General features: G+C 44.3%; 1 protein-coding gene across 1 annotated transcript in view; it reads right to left on the reverse strand.

Annotated features, from left to right (window-relative positions):
* LOC126776616 (uncharacterized) overlaps window positions 1-16,945 on the reverse strand; it is a 136,865-nt gene extending 119,920 nt beyond the window's left edge. The window contains exon 1 of the mRNA XM_050499266.1: window positions 15,365-16,945. Coding sequence (XP_050355223.1) covers window positions 15,365-16,945 — 1,581 coding nt within the window. The remainder of the gene's footprint in view (window positions 1-15,364) is intronic.
* Between the last annotated feature and the right edge of the window lie 320 nt (window positions 16,946-17,265).

The raw sequence follows: 17,265 nt of genomic DNA on the forward strand, positions 1-17,265 counted from the left end.
TATTTTTAATTTTGTTTATTTAATTGTTAAAACATTTGAAAACAACATTTAAGAACAAAAATAACTACCCGGTTATTTTCGATAAAATCAACATTTCCAAACGGTGACCGCTTTACCTTCAATTGCAAACTGTAATATGACGAATTATACGTACTAAAGTCATATTTGAATAAATTATATTATGTTTGACATTTGTTTGATATATATTTACATTTTTAACGATTCTCGGCATGAGCTAAAGAAGCATAAAAGTCTATTTATTTTAAGTGATACTAGCCAGGAGCTGGCAATAATTAAATACATTTCTATTATATTTCTATTTCTATTACTTCATAGCTCTGTACTCCCACAGTGTATTGTCTATCGGTTTGTCAGAGAGCCATTATGGGCGGGAAAACAACTGTAGCGCGATTTACATGACTCCTTTGTGATTTACAGCTGTCCGTAGTTTCATTTATATCGAGCGATCGTCAAAATTGCTTTTTAATTTAATCGATATTCGATTCGGTATCAATTTTAATTTGCATTGAGTAAAAAATTTGCATTCTTTGCGCAAGAACATTTCACGTGTTTTAATAGTTAATGGTTTTCTTTAAAAAGTTACTGTTACATTTTTATTGTTCTATTTATCTGCGTCAAAACATTTTACTAACTTGCACGACTCGTAAAGCCTTGCGTACCTGAAACGCAAAAAACTATATACTTGTAGTTACAGCTCAAAACATTTTAGGCTACAGACATGGGCCAACGCCTCGCAAAGCAAAGAATATTAAAAATTAGTTTTGAATCTTATCCTGAGTACATACATGTAACAGAATTGAATTCAACATAATTATTCAACATTATTTTCCTTCACTTCTGAAATCAATTATAATGACAACCTGGGCATAAGAATCATCGGCGTTTGTCGAATTTAACGGCCACGGCCCACGGCCTTCCACTAAAGTCTCACCATCTTTCTACAAAACAACCTCGGCTCTATTAAACGTTCAAAAAAACAGTATAAATAATACAGTTGTAGCATAAATCACTCTAAACTATTGTCATAAAGTCCATTTCTCTTTGTCATTAATATGATGACATTACTATTTTCTAAGAGCCTCTCGACACTTGGATGTAAAAGGCGTCTGGCATGCGATAAAATTGGCATACCTTTAGAGTATTCAGTTATTCATAGAATCCCGATCTTTATCTCGGCCTTCAGTGGAAAAATGTATTACCATAACTATTTCGTTCACCAATATTGCATTGTGTTTTTCTTATTTTATATATATTTATTTTTAATATTATTTTTGAACGTGATATTGCATAATCTGTGGAAAGTAAGATACAATACATATTTAAGTCTGAGCAAATATAAATAAGATTGTTGGAAGAGATAACAAATAACTCTCTACTGCCATTCTATTCTTTAAGAACTCTTTAACATATCATAGTGTTACGTTTTTTTTGTGTATCCTCAAGTATTTGAATTACTATTGTCAATGTCACTTGTCACTTTTGACATATTAAGATCGCGTCTTGCGGTAAGTTTAGAATTAAGAACTCAACTATTTACGTGTATTTTAACTTTAATAAACACTGCATCCGACCGTTGCAATTAATGTCGGTCGTGTTTTCTCCTTAGTGTAGCAGTAGCGGGCTTATTCGTGCCTTTTTAACACAAGCTTTTATTAACTTAAAAAGAGAACTAAGATGGCCAGTAAGTGGAACACATGAATCTTGACCAAATATTGTGGGATCAAACCAAGCACCAACTGCTTAATTTTCAAGTGCTGAATTTATGATGCTGCTTGATTATAATTCATCATGTGCTTGACGTTGAATATATGTATATATATATCGGACTGCCTCGTTGACTGCCCCGTTGTTCTATTCGATTGATGTAAGGCCGCGGAGCCGGAGGTTCTGTCAGAAAATTCTCTGTAGCAGCCCGAAGTCTGGAAATTGGAAGTGTGTACACTCCCGTGCCTCGGAAAGCACTTAAGGCCGTTGGTCCTGCGCCTGAACTCTTTCCGGTCGCGTTGGATTATGAGAGTTAGGGAATAGAGAATGCAACTGTGTTTGCGCATACACTTGTGCACTATAATATCTCCTGCGTAGTTGGCTAATCTCTCTTAAGATTGGCCGCCGTGGCCGAAATTGGTCTGAATTATTATATATCGGATGTAATTCTTCCACCAACCAGCATTAGTGCAATAAACTAAAAGCATTCACCTCGGGACTATAGGCATCAATGGCTTAAAAGGTGACCTAAGGAAAGCCGTAGATTCAAGGTTAAAGGGGTTGCATAATGATAAGAAAGTCACAGATTCAATCTTGACCAGCTGGATTAATGTTATACCCACTCCTAACAAGCTTTACCCTTATTTGTAAAAATGCATTGCTAGTATTTTTTAAACAAACAAAAATCCGTGCTAGTTTTACATGACGCTATGAAAACACTTACACGTAGAAGCCCTTATTTAAAGTAATAGTTTCTATAACAAGTTACAACTTACCTACAACGAGGTTTCAAGTTGAAAAGGCAATATGTATATTCCGTATTGTTTGTTGCCGCGAAATGACTGTTCACGAATGCATATTTGTTGTACAATGTGCGACAAATGCCATACAAAAGTAATTACATTGTACAAGCTATTATACACCATAACGCGTTACCACAAAGTCGATAATCGCATGTATAGTTTTCGAAATTATTTATATTTGTTTTGATTGTTGTAAAACGGGAACAGCTTTTGGCGCGGTGCGTTAATGGATTTCAAGCACAACATTGTTTTCGGATACATCGAAACAAATGGAGAACGGACATTTGCAATCAGAGTGGTTTTTATCGGACACCCGGCTATAACTACCTTATCCATTTACTGGTCAATGTTACTCACATATTGAACTTACAATAAAATGGATACATTGATGGAATTTGAAAATTCTATTGAAGATATTCATATTTAAACGAATACTGAAATCGTCTTTATCACTGAATATGTCTGGAACAGAATATTATAAATATATAGAGGTAAGTACCTTTTTTACTTAATATATATAAACGTTTTCTCCATTCAAGCTAAACTTTAAGAAATCCTTCAGAAGGACATGACATTCTTAACATTAAAAAAAAATGTTATGTATTTATAATATACTAGCTATTCTCCCCGGTTTCGCACTTTACACCGGATCTCCACGGTTTCCATCCGTGCAGTGACGGAGAAAGAATACATCTCACTGCCCCTCTCTTTCCCATGGGTGTCGTAAGAGGCGACTAAGGGATATCTGAGCGACCATCTGCTCATCTGGTGGTAGGATGCTAACATCCGCCTGGCTTGTTACCACCGTACGCATGGTGTAAAACTCGTGAAGTGGCTTGCAGCCGCGTTTCGAGGTCAGCCAGCGTACAGCCAGTGCCCGAGCGAGTATTGCCGCGATGGGTGTTGGTCCAGTGGAGACGGCTGTTGAACCAATGCCGGGGGAAACTGTATTGACCTGCCGGACACGGAGACCCGAAGAAACGGCTGTTCCGCTGGCCGCCCGTGGCATAGTACAGGGGCCCGAGCGTGCCTAACCAGCTCGCGAGGCTGCCCCACCAGGCCACGCATAATCTCGGGGTGGACCGTCGTGCCGGTTGGTGACCGGAAGGTGGGGTTCCGGCGGCCACTTCCGGGGGGGTTCGGGGGCCCTTCCGTCCGGCGGATCAGTATATTTTCCTTTTTGGCAAACATTTGGGAAAACACGCCTCCATACTTTGCCCATCCCTATCGTGGCAATACGTCGCTCGCTTCACGTCTCTTTTCCTAATTTTTCCAAATGGTAGCGCAAATAAGAAATAACGGTCGTTCAGCGGTGCACACCCCCACCATACCCTCGCTGTTTGAGGTCGAGTTCTCTAACATCCGAGGACTCCACGCTAACCTCAACGCTGTCCACCACCATCTCGAGACAGCACGGCCAGCAATGTTGTTTCTCACGGAGACGCAAATACTCCGCCCTGCCGACACCAGCTACCTTAACTATCCCGGCTACATGCTTGAAGAATCTTTTAAAGCAAAAGCCGGAGTATGCTTGTTCGTCAGGGCGGATGTTTGTTGTCACCGATTGCGCTGCTTGGAGGACCCCTCCTTCTCCATGTTGGTGGTACGTGTGGACCTGGTTCGTCAGAGTCGAGTCTACGTGTGCCTCTACAGACCCCACAATGGTGACTTGGAGACAAGCCGATTATTCGACCATCTTAGTCGGGTGGCAGATGCTGCGCAAGAGCAGTTTCCTAACGCGGAATTGGTGTTTTTGGGGGATTTTAATGCTCACCATGAATCATGGTTGAAATCCCTCAAAACTGACCATGCTGGAAGAACTGCTCATGCTTTTGCTCTCACACACGACTTGACCCAACTGGTTGATCAGCCCACCAGGATCCCAGACATTGATGGGCAAGCGCCTTCTCTACTGGATCTTCTGGTGACTTCTCACCCGGTGGAATATCAGGTTGTGGTTCAAGCTCCACTTGGTTCTTCGGATCACGGCCTTATATCTACCAAAGTGCCACAGACCAAGCTGCCGCCATCAGCGGTATGCAAACGTCGCGTTTGGCACTATAAATCGGCAGATTGGGACGGTATGCGCGATTACTATGCGTCAGTCCCTTGGAAGGAACGTTGCTTCAGTGGGAATGACCCGACTGCTAGTGCCGCTGCTGTTGCTGATGAGATCATGTTAGGAATGGAATACTATATTCCTAGCTCAGATCTCATCAATAGGGGTACGCGTAACCGTTGGTTCACGCGTGAATGTGCCGACGCTGTATCATCTAAGCAGGCGGCATATCGCGCGTGGATCAACGGCTGCATTAGCGGGGCATCTAACATTGACTCACTGAAAGCAAACTACAATAAAAATTCCAAGTCCTGTAGGAAGGCATACACGAGAGCGGATGCACAGCGCATTGTACAGATTGGTCATGACCTTATTTCGCATCCTAGGGGCTCCCGTAGCTTCTGGCGTCTGACCAAGTCTGTGCAAAACAATTTCTGCCAACCTTCGCTGCCACCGCTCAGAAATCTGGACGGATCGCTAGCTCACAGTCCGCAGGAGAAAGCTGACCTCCTGGCTAAACTCTTTGCCGACAACTCTGTGATCGATGATTGTAGTGCGCAGCCACCAACAATACCTTCATGTGGCCACACGATGCCTGACATCAAAATCAGGCAACGTGATGTGCGTGCGGAGCTGCAATCACTCGATATACGGAAAGCTAGCGGTCCCGATGGAATACCAGCCATTGTGCTGAAGAAGTGCGCGGCGGAGCTGTCTCCTGTGTTAACGCGCCTGTTCCAACTTTCTCTCTCTTTGGGATGTGTGCCGGAGGCTTGGAGAAGAGCTAATGTGCAAGCGGTTCCCAAAAAAGGGGATCGGTCTGACCCGGCAAATTATCGGCCAATAGCTATCACCTCAGTACTTTGTAAGGTGATGGAACGGATTCTAAACAACCAACTGATCCATTACCTAGAAGATCACTGTCTAATTAATGATCGTCAGTACGGGTTTCGACCAAAACGGTCCACAGGTGATCTTCTAGCGTACGTAACGCACCTCTGGGGTGAAGCAATCGACAAACATGGAGAATCGTTGGCTGTCAGCCTCGATATCTCCAAGGCTTTCGACAGGGTCTGGCACAGAAGTCTTCTCTCCAAGCTACCGGCATATGGTCTGCCTGCTCAGCTATGCACCTGGATTGCCAGCTTCCTACACAAGCGTAGCCTTCGTGTTTTAGTAGATGGTTGCGCTTCACAATTCTATGTAGTGAATGCTGGCGTCCCCCAGGGATCTGTGCTATCTCCCACACTCTTTCTTTTGCATATCAATGATATGCTCTCTCTTGGGAACATACATTGCTATGCAGATGATAGTACAGTGCACGATGGATACCACGGACGCGCAGTGGCTGGGCGGGCGGAAACTGAGGAGAGGCGGGAGAATCTTGTTAATGAACTCGATAGGACATTAGAGCTCATCGCCAAATGGGGTTCTGATAATCTTGTTGAGTTTAATGCCAAGAAAACACAGGTGTGCGCTCTCACAGCGAAAAAGTCACCATTTTACCCTCATCCCTCCCTCTGTGGTACACCGCTGATGATACAAAGCAAAATCGCCATGCTGGGGATGGACGTTCGCTGCGACCTTAGTCCAAGGGATTATATCGAGGCTATTATAAAAACAGCTTCACGAAAACTCGGAGTTCTGAACAAGGTGCAGCGTTTTTTCACGCCACAACAACTGTGCCTGTTATACAAAACACAGGTACGGTCTTGCGTTGAATATTGCTCGCACCTTTGGGATGGTTCCGCTAAGTACCTACTGGAGGCCTTGGACCGGTTGCAGCGACGTGCAGTACGCATTATTGGCGACGTAAAGGTCACAAACGCCCTTGAACCTTTACAATTGCGTCGCGAGATAGCAGCACTGAGCGCTTTCTATCGTCTGTATCACGGCGAGTGCTCTGAGGAATTATTCTCTCTAATTCCTGCTTCCCCCTTCCTTCTTAAGTCCACGCGAGCTGGTTCTCGATGTCACCGCCTAACTGTGACATCAATTCCATCGCGCACAAAGAAATTTGGCAACTCCTTTCTTTGTCGCACTACCAAAAAATGGAATTCCTTACCAGCTCACGTGTTCCCCTCCTCTTACAACCCGGGTTCCTTCAAACGAGGCGTGAAGAGGCATCTTGCGGGCCGGCAAGGCGGGGACGGCTAGTACAGAACATTCTTCCCGACTGTACTGGCCGTCGTCGCGTTTGGACTCTACTACCACTTACCATCAGGTGGAGTAGAGTCATTTGCCATCCCGGGGCATATAAAAAAAAAAAAAAAAAGAATAAGGGTCTACACATAACGTTTATATCGTAATATATTTAACCGTTTCTGTCGAAACACATAATAATTATTGTCATATTTCGCCTAGACCTCATGATTCATTCCGTCCAATGATGAAGACTACGAAACCCGTTCACTTGTTTTTGAGTTCATCACGTTCAAACAGATTTTGTATTAATTTAGTAAATAATTATAAACGTTTATAGAAATTCTTTATACAAATAATTTAATTAAATTGTTCATTTTTCAAAATAATAACAATGTTAAAAATTTTAATATCTTAAGATCGTCTTATCTTTTCACCGTCTCATCTCTCGACAAGCGTAATTGCTCCCTCATCAAGTATTATCTCGGATCTTACTAATTATTCTCTTTAGTTCAACACTTGATCCCTATTCTCGCGATATTATAGAAATCCTTTCAACCTCTTGAAAAACCTTTTTAATTTCATATTATATGTATATATATATATTGTATGTATTGTACACAGTAATTTTTGCTTTCAAATGTATTTCAATTATATATCAGAACATCTTTACAATGTTGTAAGAACCGAGTGGCTCAGCGGCTTGAACTGTATTTAATCTGAACCGAAAATTACGGGTTCATACCCGGGTAAGCACCATGGAATTGCTATTTTTAAACAGTTCTTAGTTTCTGATTAATTAAGAGCAGTCACGAAAACGCTGATTAAATTAAAATTATTTTGGGTTTAATCTAAATGGTCATTGATCGGTAGCAGCCGATGACGCAATATGCGACTAATGAACGCTTAGATAAAAGCTTATTTAATTAGTCTGTGGATGAACAATGTTCCATAAACAGGAGTTTAGTATTTCATTTATAAAAGAATGTAACTTATAAAAGAATAAAAAACTACTTGACTGACTGACTGACATATCAACGTACAGTCCAAACTACTTGGGCTACAATGAAAATTTACTAACTTTTTACATAGTAGGTTTGTACTGTAGGATTTTTAAAAATTTAACCACTAAACTTTCATCGGTGTGTTTGAAACACCTTCATTTTTGAAGAAAGAGCTAAGAAAATTTGTAATTAGCTATTCTGAACTATGTCGCGGGTAAAAGTGGTTAATTATTACATTAAAATATTTGTTAAAATGCGTTTTCGTAATAGTCTCATATATATTATAAATATATTATTATGTACGAACAGGTAAAAGAAAACTGTATTGTCATATGATAAAATATTTTAAAAAAAAACATTATAAATATTGATGAATTTTATCGGGCATATAAATGAAAGTTGCTTACTTGCTATTCAACCTTGGGGCAACTTCAGAGTATCGTTAACAAAATATTATGTAAATTATTATGAAAAAAAGGCAACGATTGACGTTAAGCATTGTAAAACTATATACATGATCATAAATTCAAAAATAGAATAACAAAAAAATGCTTTAACACCGAGGAGTACAATATTAAATTCACTTCTTCGCTTAACTGTACTTAATTATCCTAATTTAAGCCTGATTTCTAGCAATATTGCAACACTAATTAGTATAATTCGAGGTACAATCGTTAATTGAGTTTTCTTGAGCTTCATTTGTGTTTATAATTAATTTCATTCTCAGTAAAGGACAACAGCGTGAGGAAACCAGAATGTGTATCAAATATTCTCACACATGTTTATCCACCAACATGAATCGGAATGTGATGTAATAAGTTTCAAAACCATCTCCAAGAGGTGTCTTATTTATATAATCTGTATTGTATGTATATATTTAATTTGATGTATATATTTTATTTGATGAGCCGTTTGGCGTTAGGTACCTGCCTTTCACGCCGAAGGTTGTGGGTTCGATTCCCACCCAGGACAGACATTTGTGTGCATGAACATGTCTGTTTGTCCTGAGTCTGGGTGTAATTATCTATATAAGTATGTATTTATAAAAGAAAAGTAGTATATGTAGTATATCAGTTGTCTGGTTTCCATGGCACAAGCTCTGCTTAATTTGGGATCAGATGGCCGTGTGTGAATAAAGTCCCAGGATATTATTATTATTATTAATTGCTATATGAAATGTTTCACTTTTAAATTTTGCTATTTCGATTTAGCAAACACTTTAAACATAAAATTAAATAGCAAAATATAAAAATATAATTATCTGTACTAAGTAGAGCTTCTTCTCTGATTTTAGGACATTTTATCCCCAAAATTGTATTTACTATTTAGATTTAATAAAGTAGTAAATTATGCTTTATTATTCAAAAAATATTAATTCTGACTTTACGCTTTGTAATTATAAAAGTATATATTTTCTGCAGAAATATTTTAATTAAGAGACCAATACAATACGTAGATAGTCATTTTTATATAAATCTTTCAACTTCCCTTCATTTGCTGCATTTCTCTGATCTTTTCAATCTTCTATAAAGAAAAATATATAATTTTCTACCCCTTTTCCTTGAGTGCATATCTATACAATATTTTTTTATCTTAGGCAGTAACATCTCCGCGTCAAAAGACCACAGATTAAACGTATCTCATGTTGGCTGGTTTTAATACTTGAATAATTATAGGAAAACACAAAGAGCATTTTTCATCTACGCTCAGGGAAGAAACAATTTAAGGTTCAGATAGAAATGTGGCTAGATGAGACGGTCCCATATTAATTTTGGTGAATTAGTATTTTATTAAAGAATTAGATTTTATTAAAATATTTTTATACATGCAATAATAAATGTATTCCTGAACATATAACGTTGGCTTCCTATTTAATAAATAAATAAATAAAAAGGGACTAAATAAATATAAAAAATTGGATCGAATATGATCAATATGAAAGCTTAATACGCAAATATAAGAAGTAAAATGAGCTCAAATAGGTTGTTCTCTCTTATCAACATATCTTACTTTCATCTATATTAGTAATTTTTGACCAATTTATTAGTGTGTTTGTATTTACAGCTGTTAACCCAGTGGCTGACATTTAATTAAAATCATTATTAAAATATTTAGATAAATATAATATATACATTTGCTTTTTTTGAACATTTTTTTTCTACTTTTATTTTTATTTCCAACATTATTTACTTCAGTTGTGCGTGTGTATAAGGAAATTATTTTTTTATATCCTCGTTTATTAATTTAATAATATGATGGGCTAAATTAATATGCCAGGTTATTTCCTATGATTGTAAAACATGAGATAAAAAAAATCCCGCTGAGTTTCATTCGCCGGTTCTTCTCAGGGCTGAGGCGCTTATTTCCAAATCGGTAGTAGATTTATGATAATGAAAAAGTAAGTGTAACGCTTCTATATTAAATAAAGATTTTTGACTTTTTTTATTGTATAGGTAAGCGGATGAGCAAGTGGACAACAACGCCCATAAACATTGGCATTGTAAGAAATGTTAAACATTGCTTATATCACCAATGCGCCACCAACCTTGGGAACTAAAATGTTATGTCCCTTGTGCCTGTAATTACACTGGCTCACTAGCCTTTCAAACCGGAACACAACAATACCAAATACTGCTATTTTACGATAGAATATCTGATAAGAGGGTGGTACCTACCCAGACGAGCTTGCACAAAACCCTTACCACCAGTAGACTTCTGATGAAATATTAAAAAAAAAGTTTTTTTTTCAGTGAATATTCAGTCACTTTAATTCTACGTCAAGGGTTGTATAAAAGGAAATTCAGAGGAAAGTCGCGGGATGTATAATACGACCCCAAGTTCAACGCACTTCTGTACTGGAACCCTCTGTTGGTAGAGCGCTTTCCTTCTATGTTAGTGTGTCAGTGACACTTAGGGTATCCACGCAAATACATAGATGGTCTGCGTTTCCTACAACTTAATGCCTGAGGGAGTTAAGCGAGATGTTTTATTCAGATATAGAAATATATTTATTTAAGCCGTGATTGGTTGACTTTTACCGCAGTTGCATTAAATATCTTTAATTGTGACTTCATACTCGTGAACGTTTATTAATATTTCAAAGTTTTAAAATAACTCTCACGGTTTGAATTTGGAAAATCATTTAAGCGACATAATATAGGACACCACCAATGACTTAAAGGAAGATTGCAGAAATAGTTGCACAGTTATTACTTAGTAATAAAGTTACACATCCTATTACAATTGTGTTTATGAAAGACCGTTAAATGAATGCAACGCTTATTTTTATTTAAAGCGATACTTATATATTTGATTGACATTTATCAATTTTTTTTAATATTTTCACAAACACATATTTTTATTGATATAAAAAACAAATTAATTAATCGTTCAAATCGACATGCAAAAATAAAAAATCTTTGCTTATTTGGAAATCTTTTTTTTTAGTATTTTTATCAAATATATTCTGGGTTTTTATTAATATATTTTTTGATTTTTTCGTTATACATTAAAACATATATTGAATTAATTTCATTCAATAGCAAAATTAACTTTATTCAAGTAAGTTCTAGCAATCACTTTTTAATTACCAAATATATATCACAAGTTAAATACTTCTATTTCTTTAAAAAAGTCATGGCCATCTAGAATACGAACGAACAGACTGAATCGGTTAATAAAAAGATTCGTATGCAAAATGCGAATACATCTCCCGGGGACGTGTCATCATTAATATGACACGTTTCATTTAAGTAGTGCATGGACATGGCTTAATGAAAACATTACTTTTCTAATTAGTCGTATATAACTATATGATATACTAGTTTCCGCTCGCTTTCACCGCGTGTGAGGAGAAGGATATTACAATAATGTGGATACAGATCTGGTGGTAGGGTTTTGTGCAAGCTTGTCTGGGTAGGTACGACCCTTTTTTTTTTTTTTTTTTTTTTCTCGCTGGAAAAACACATTTATGTGTTTCCCCCACATAAGGTGGGGGGGTATGTGGGACTCGCCGGCGCTGAAGGCGCCGGAATACCCACTAAAAACCAGCGGTACCCACTCCATCTTGTCGGGGGACGTCACGGGATCGCTTGCGCATACTACCGTGCCGTCCCGACGGTTGGCCCGCTTCTGCGGGCCTCCAAATACTAGGGGGTACTCGGGGTACAGAGACCCTCTGGCCCCGGCGACACTCACGGCGGGAGGAGAAGATGCGCATAGCGCTGGCGTCTTCTCCCCGGTCTTCTTCGACGAAGCGGGTCAGCGGAGGCACTCTCCTCGCGCTCCCGCTCCGCGGCCTCCTTCTGCGACATGACATTTTCGCAGAAGGAGACCATCTCCATCCAGCACCTTTCGCTACCAAGCATGGCATTTATCACGCTCGGCAGCGAAAGGTCTCCGCCGATTAAAGTCGCCAGGGAAAGGCGCTGAGGCCCCCAAGCGGCACACTCCATCAGAGTGTGGCATGCCGTGTCCGTAGGCGCACCACACTCGTGGCAGGAGGGCGTTACCTCCCGCCTGACTATTCCGTGCAGGTACTTACCGAAGCACCCATATCCAGTAAGCACCTGAGTCAGTCTGAAGGTCAGTGTGCCGCCTTTTCTCGTTACCCAGCGACTCAAGTGGGGACGGATCGCCTCCACTGTCGCCAGGCCTGCTGATGGGGACCTCAGATCCTCCTCCCACCTGCGAATCAGGGCTTGCTGGGCGAGAGTCCTGATTCGCAGCACCTCCTCCAACCCTGGACGGTCGCCACGCGACCTCACTTCCGCCCGGAACCGGTACACTTCCGCGAGCACCTCCGCCTGGAGCTCCCAAGGCGGATCGCCCGCGAGAAGTGTTGCCGCCGTCCACGACACCGTACGATATCCGCGTATCACCCTCACCGCTATGATTCTTTGCGGCCTTCGCAAGAGAACCTTGTTCCGAGCGGTGAGAGCGTCCACCCAGATGGGAGCACCGTACAGAGCCATGGACCGCACAACACCGGCGTATAATCGCCGGCATGGCGTTTCCGGCCCTCCTACATTTGGTAGGAGCCGGCTTAAGGCAGCAGCAGCGTTGATGAGCTTCGGGCCAAGTTGGACAAAATGCTGCCCGAAGCTCCATCTTCCGTCCAGGGTCAGGCCCAGATACTTCATGTGGGCCTGCACCTTAATCACCGTCCCTCGAGGGGGGCTCGACGTGGACCGTGGAATAAAGGGCCTCCGTTTTTGAGATGGAGACCCTCAAGCCCAACATTCCTATGCGGTCCACTGTGAGCGACGTACCGACTTCGGCCAGGCGAGCCGCCTCCTGATAATTCCGCCCTGTCGCCGTGATGAGAGTGTCGTCCGCATAGCACAACACCCCCATTCTGGGAAGGACGGATGTCCGCAGGAGCCAGTCGAAGCCAACGTTCCACAGAATTGGGCCGAGAACTGACCCCTGCGGAACGCCACAGCCTACCCGACGCCGGACAAGACGCCCATCGCCCCCCTCCCAGAGGACTACCCGGTCCTGGAGGTATGCCCCCAACAGCCTCCTGAGATAGGAAGGCACCCCGTGGTATCGGAGTGCCTCCCCAATAGTCTCGAAAGGAAGACTATTGAAGGCGTTCGCAACATCTATCGATACCGCCAGAACTACGTCCCCTCGGGCCACCGCATCCGTGGTCCGGGTTTTCAGGGCGTCCAGGGCGTCGATAGTTGATCGACCCGCCCTGAACCCGTACTGAGCCTCTGACAGACCCGGCCCCACCTCGTCGAGGTGCTGAATAAGACGGGCAGCGATAATTTTTTCGAAGAATTTGCCCGTCTCGTTCAGCAGCACAATCGGCCTGTATGCCGAGGAAGAATCTGGCGGTCGACCTTGCTTTGGCAACAAGACCAACTTTCCCTCTTTCCAAGGCTTCGGAAACTGCCCGCTGCACAGACATTGGTCGAACAGCTCCCGAAGCCTTACGCCTAGGTATTCCAGAGCGTCACATAGAACACGCCCTGGAATCCCGTCTGGGCCCGGCGCAGTGTTTTTGGCCCTCAAGCGGTCGAAGGCCACCTCCATCTCCCGCTCTGTGATCAGTGGTGGAGCCACTGTGTCGTCAATCATAGAGCGAGGGACCATCTGTGGAGGGACATGCTCACCTGGATGGGGGAAAAGTTCCCCGACCAGGCGCAGGAGGAGATCCGATGACATTGTCTCTGTCACGGGGGCACCCTGCGTGCGGAATTTTCCACGCACACCGCGGAACGGACGCCCCCAGGGGTCCCGGTTCAGGCCCGCCAGTAGTTCTTCCCTAGCTTTCTCCTTGGCCTGACTTATCGCCAGCTGTAGGTCTTTTTTCAGCTGACGATAAGCGGCCAATAGCTGTCCCTCCAAGTCCGCATCAAAACCGTTGCGCCTCCTACAACGGACGTAAGCCCTTCGCGCCCGGCTGCACGTCGCCCGAAGCTCTGCTATTTCGGGCGACCACCAATACACCTGCCGGCGCGGAGCTCTATGCCGGAACCTAGGCATGGCAGCATCGCAGACCTCTTTGAGAGCACTGCGCATGTGGCCCGCTAGCTCTTCTGCACTGGCGCCCTCCCACCTTCCTGTGGAACCCCATCGCTGTACGATGGCAGCCTCCCTGGCCAGCTCACGATCTAGCTGGCTAAGAGACCACCTTGGAAGCGTGGTTGGCACCCTAGAGGGTTCCACCGACCTGCGAGAGGTAGAGATCTCAAACCGGATGTACCTGTGGTCCGACAGAGTCTCCACCTCCTCCTCTACTCTCCAATTCAACACTCTGCGTGCTACAACATGGGTGGCGAAAGAGAGATCCACCACGGACCCCCCCTGTTGCCGCACGCACGTGTAAACCTGCCCCCTGTTGAGTAGGGACAGGCTGGAGAGAAGTGCCCACACCTGAATAGCCCTTCCTCGCGGATTCGTGGCAGGGTTGCCCCAGGCACGTGACTTAGCATTGAAGTCGCCCAAGACCAGTATCGGCCTCGGTGACTGCCTGGTCACCGCAGCTCTGATCGAGCCGAGATAAATCTCGAACTCCGCCAGGCCGCGGTTGGGAGAGAAGTACGTACCCACAACAACGAATTCTCTCCACCCTGCCACTACGTAACCCGAGCCCCTCTCAATGAGTGAGAGAGAACTCGTTTCACTCCGGGTAGTAACCACCACGGTGCCGTCCAAGTCTCCTAACCAGTTAGGTAGGGGAGGGACATAATATGGCTCGCAGGCCACAGCCAGGTCGATCTGCCACTCCGCCATGGACTGCAGCAGCAGGTCCTGCGCCGCGGCGCAGTGGTTGATGTTCGTCTGGAGGAACTTTATGTTTGTGCTCATGTTGACATTGAAGCTTCCTCCTCGGCCTGGCGCCGTCCGACATTGGTGGTAGTCTGGGTGCCTAAGACCACCGTACCCTTTGTGATGGGGGGGTTGCACTCCCCTGATCCCATCACGTGCCCAGAGGGCTTGCCAGCGTCTGCGCACACAGCACAGCGCAGTTTCTCGGTACAGCCCGCCGACTTGTGGCCATCTACGCCACACCGGAAGCATAGACCCCCCCGTTCCGCTTTGGATGGGCAAAGCACCTTCGTGTGGCCAAGGCCCATACACTTGAAGCAGCGCAAAGGGCGCTGCTCCAATACGCATACCTTGGCCGAGCTCCATCCTACGAGGAGGCGACCGGCATCTGATATCTTCTTCGCCGCTGTGAGAGGACAGGTGACGCGGACCATTCCCATATATCCGGGACCACGCTGCAACACTCCGCATCTGACTGAGTCAGGGGAGCAGTTCCCTGCACGAGCAACTGCAGCGACCAATTTATCTTTGGTGACGGAATCATCCAATCCCGTCACCTTAAGGTCCACTCGCTTTACAGGTCGAACGACGATTGCGACACCATCCAGTACAGTGCGGAGCTTCTCAGCAAGCTTATCCGCCTGCTCCGCCTGTGCTTTCGGTAGCTCGAGGAGTCTGGCTCCCGTCGCCGATCGTCGGACCCTAAGGCCGCCACAGATTCCAATATCCTGAAGCTTAACGCCCTGCTCCGCGCGCTCCAGGATGTGAGCGTATGTAACGCCCTTCTCCTGCGCATCCGGCTGCAGAGTGACCATTACTGCAGCCCTGCGAGGAGCAAACAGCCTCGGTTTGGCCACCGGCTGAGCCTTCGCCACTGTTGATGGTACTGTGGCGGACGCTGCGGCCGAGGGGGAAGCCTTTTTATTCTTTCCCTTTTTAACCACGGTGGACCATGATGTCTCCTGGGCCTCCCGTGGTTGGGACTCCGACGTGGTCGGGGTGGCTGATAGGCACGTAGTCGGTGCCAGCGGGACTGACTCGACTGCAGTCACCCGTTTCGGCGCCTGTGCGGGTTTCGGTGTTGGGGTCGGATGGACCACTTGCGCGTATGTAGGTGCAGTTTTCTGCACTACAGCCTGTTTCTTGTCCGCAGCCAGAGGGGGACGGAGCACTTTAGCTGGAAGGAGACGGTCCTGGATTCCTTCCATTTGAGCTTTAATCATAAACACCGCCGACGACATTATAGAGGCCTTAAATTCCTCCAAAGCCTGTGTGTCCCGCACAGTGCTGGTGGACGCCTCATTTGCCACTGCCACCGTGGTCCGCATTTCCGCAAACTCACGGCGGTGGGCTTTTAACTCAGTCTTGAGGCTGTCCACCTCCTTACGCAGGCGGCAATTATCAGCGCGAAGCCTGCGCGTCTCTTCCGCCTCGGTCCTTGATGCCAGAGCATCTACGATGGACTGGAGCGAAGATGCAGATTCTTTGAGCTTCTTGATGAAGCCACCCTTCAGGTTGCTGGATTTCTGGGCAATCTCCAGAATAAGTGCTGCATTGCGACCAGCCTCCGCACGCAGCTCCTCTGCACCCAATTTTAGGGGATCCTCCCTACGGACCTCCGAGGAAGAGGATTCCTCAGAGTCAAGCGCGATCACAGCCGTCTCCTTACGGAAAGCCCGACTTCTCAAGGAGCGCTCAAACGCCTCCTCCCTAGCCTCGGCGGCCTTTGCTTTAAGCTCGGCTTTGGCGCGAGCGAGGCCAGTTCCGCGTCCCTTGGAAGTGAGCTTCCCCCGGCTAGCACTGTTACGTTTCGCCGCCGATCTGATTTCGGTCTCCGTATCCGAACCGGAATCAAAGAGCGCAAGGCCCACAAGTGGGCGTTTACGCCCAGCATTTGCGTCGGACGACGACAACTCCGTGTCGACGTCCATCAGAACAAAAAAAAAAAAAAAACCAACGAACAATCAAACGAAACAAAAGAAAACAAAAATACCCTATATAAATTTAAAAAATGAAAATAATTGAACAACAAAAACAAATCAACAAACAACAGTGAAAACCAACATAACCAATCTCAAGACGAAACAACAATCCATTTGCACAGCCGAGTTCAGAATATGTCACAACAGAAACAACAAAAACCCTTAAAGAAAGCCAAAGTAGTCGTAAAAACATCCACAACGCATAGATAACGCAGCCAAAGCCACGATGTTTCGCTTCAGTTAGTATTCGTAACTTGCTTAGCAACATT

The sequence above is a fragment of the Nymphalis io genome, chromosome 20, assembly GCF_905147045.1.
Source record: "Nymphalis io chromosome 20, ilAglIoxx1.1, whole genome shotgun sequence".
NCBI lineage: Eukaryota > Metazoa > Arthropoda > Insecta > Lepidoptera > Nymphalidae > Nymphalis > Nymphalis io.